We start from the raw sequence: 1072 nt of genomic DNA, 5'->3' as shown, positions 1-1072 counted from the left end.
CAGTCTTGGAGAGGAATTTGGCTGGGTGGAGTGTTTTCGAAACTATCCATGTATAGTTCCAGATTCCTATTTTTACTTTTTTTTTTTTTTTAGCATTATGAGTATACCGAAGTTAACTGGAGTCAAGAAACAGATGCAATTCTGATGCAATGATACTCCAAGATGCCATTGTTACTAGGGCTGCCATGATGCAAAGACAACAATAAATGACTGGCTTACCGCTTATATTGTAAGACAGAAAATATTATTGCAAGTCAAGTTTTGTGCTGGCTTTTGGAAAAACTGCAGCATAATAAGCTACCTTCACCAAAGCTAACCACATAGACATTTCCTTAATGCAATGTGCTGAGAGAAGCCTGTTATAGTACAGTTAAAAGTGACGATAAGGCTCACAGTGCAGCCCAGGAATATATGCAGAATATATGCATCAAAGAGTGTGTATTGAGTAGTTAGTGGTTTGCTACAGAACAACTGCTGCCCCGTGACTGAGTGGGAGGTGAATTAGTGGAGAATAAGTTGAAATTCGCTAGATTTCTCTCTGAGACCCCCTTTGTGGAGGGGAATTGCTTGGGAAAAGGAAGAAGAGGGTAATGGAGAAGGCAGAGGGAGGGAGGAGAGGAAGAAAGAAAGAGGGTTGAGACATTTAGTTTTTCTGGTTGGTGGGGTTCACATCTCCAGAGTTGATTTTGTCACTCGTCTTGGAGTCGTCAGACTGGGAGGAGCCTTTGCCGGGTTTGCTGCTCTGCTGATGTTTGTCGTCATCATCCTTGACCTCCTTCTTTCCACTAGCGCTAGTGCTGCTGTACATACGGGACAGGTAGCTGTAGCTGGACACTGAGGCAGGGGTGGGGTAGGTGATCCCAGTGCTGATACGTGTCTCCTCCCCTTCCAACAGTTTCCTGAGATTGATAATAAATGAGAAGGTGAACAAAGAAAAGGTGGTGAGGAAGGGTGTGGTGGATTTATGGTGTTAAACAGAATGAAGAGAGAACAATGGAATACATTTCTGTATAGCATCAGCTAATTCCATGAAATAAATTCTCAGGATTTTCATTTTAGGTCACACGTACAG

The 1072-nt window shown here is 42.8% G+C and overlaps 1 protein-coding gene across 1 annotated transcript in view; it reads right to left on the bottom strand.

Annotated features, from left to right (window-relative positions):
- Positions 1-13: 13 nt before the first annotated feature.
- The window catches only part of LOC107579503 (alpha-internexin-like), a 3186-nt gene continuing 2127 nt past the window's right edge, over positions 14-1072 (bottom strand). Inside the window, exon 3 of the mRNA XM_016265334.1 lies at positions 14-969. Within this exon, the coding sequence (XP_016120820.1) occupies positions 644-969 (326 nt within the window). The 3' untranslated portion in view covers positions 14-643. The remainder of the gene's footprint in view (positions 970-1072) is intronic.

This window comes from Sinocyclocheilus grahami, unplaced genomic scaffold, assembly GCF_001515645.1.
Source record: "Sinocyclocheilus grahami isolate Dianchi unplaced genomic scaffold, SAMN03320097.WGS_v1.1 scaffold17827.1, whole genome shotgun sequence".
Lineage (NCBI taxonomy): Eukaryota > Metazoa > Chordata > Actinopteri > Cypriniformes > Cyprinidae > Sinocyclocheilus > Sinocyclocheilus grahami.
The sequence above is the reverse complement of the archived record's forward strand: the minus strand, read 5'-3'. Positions and strand labels throughout refer to the sequence as shown.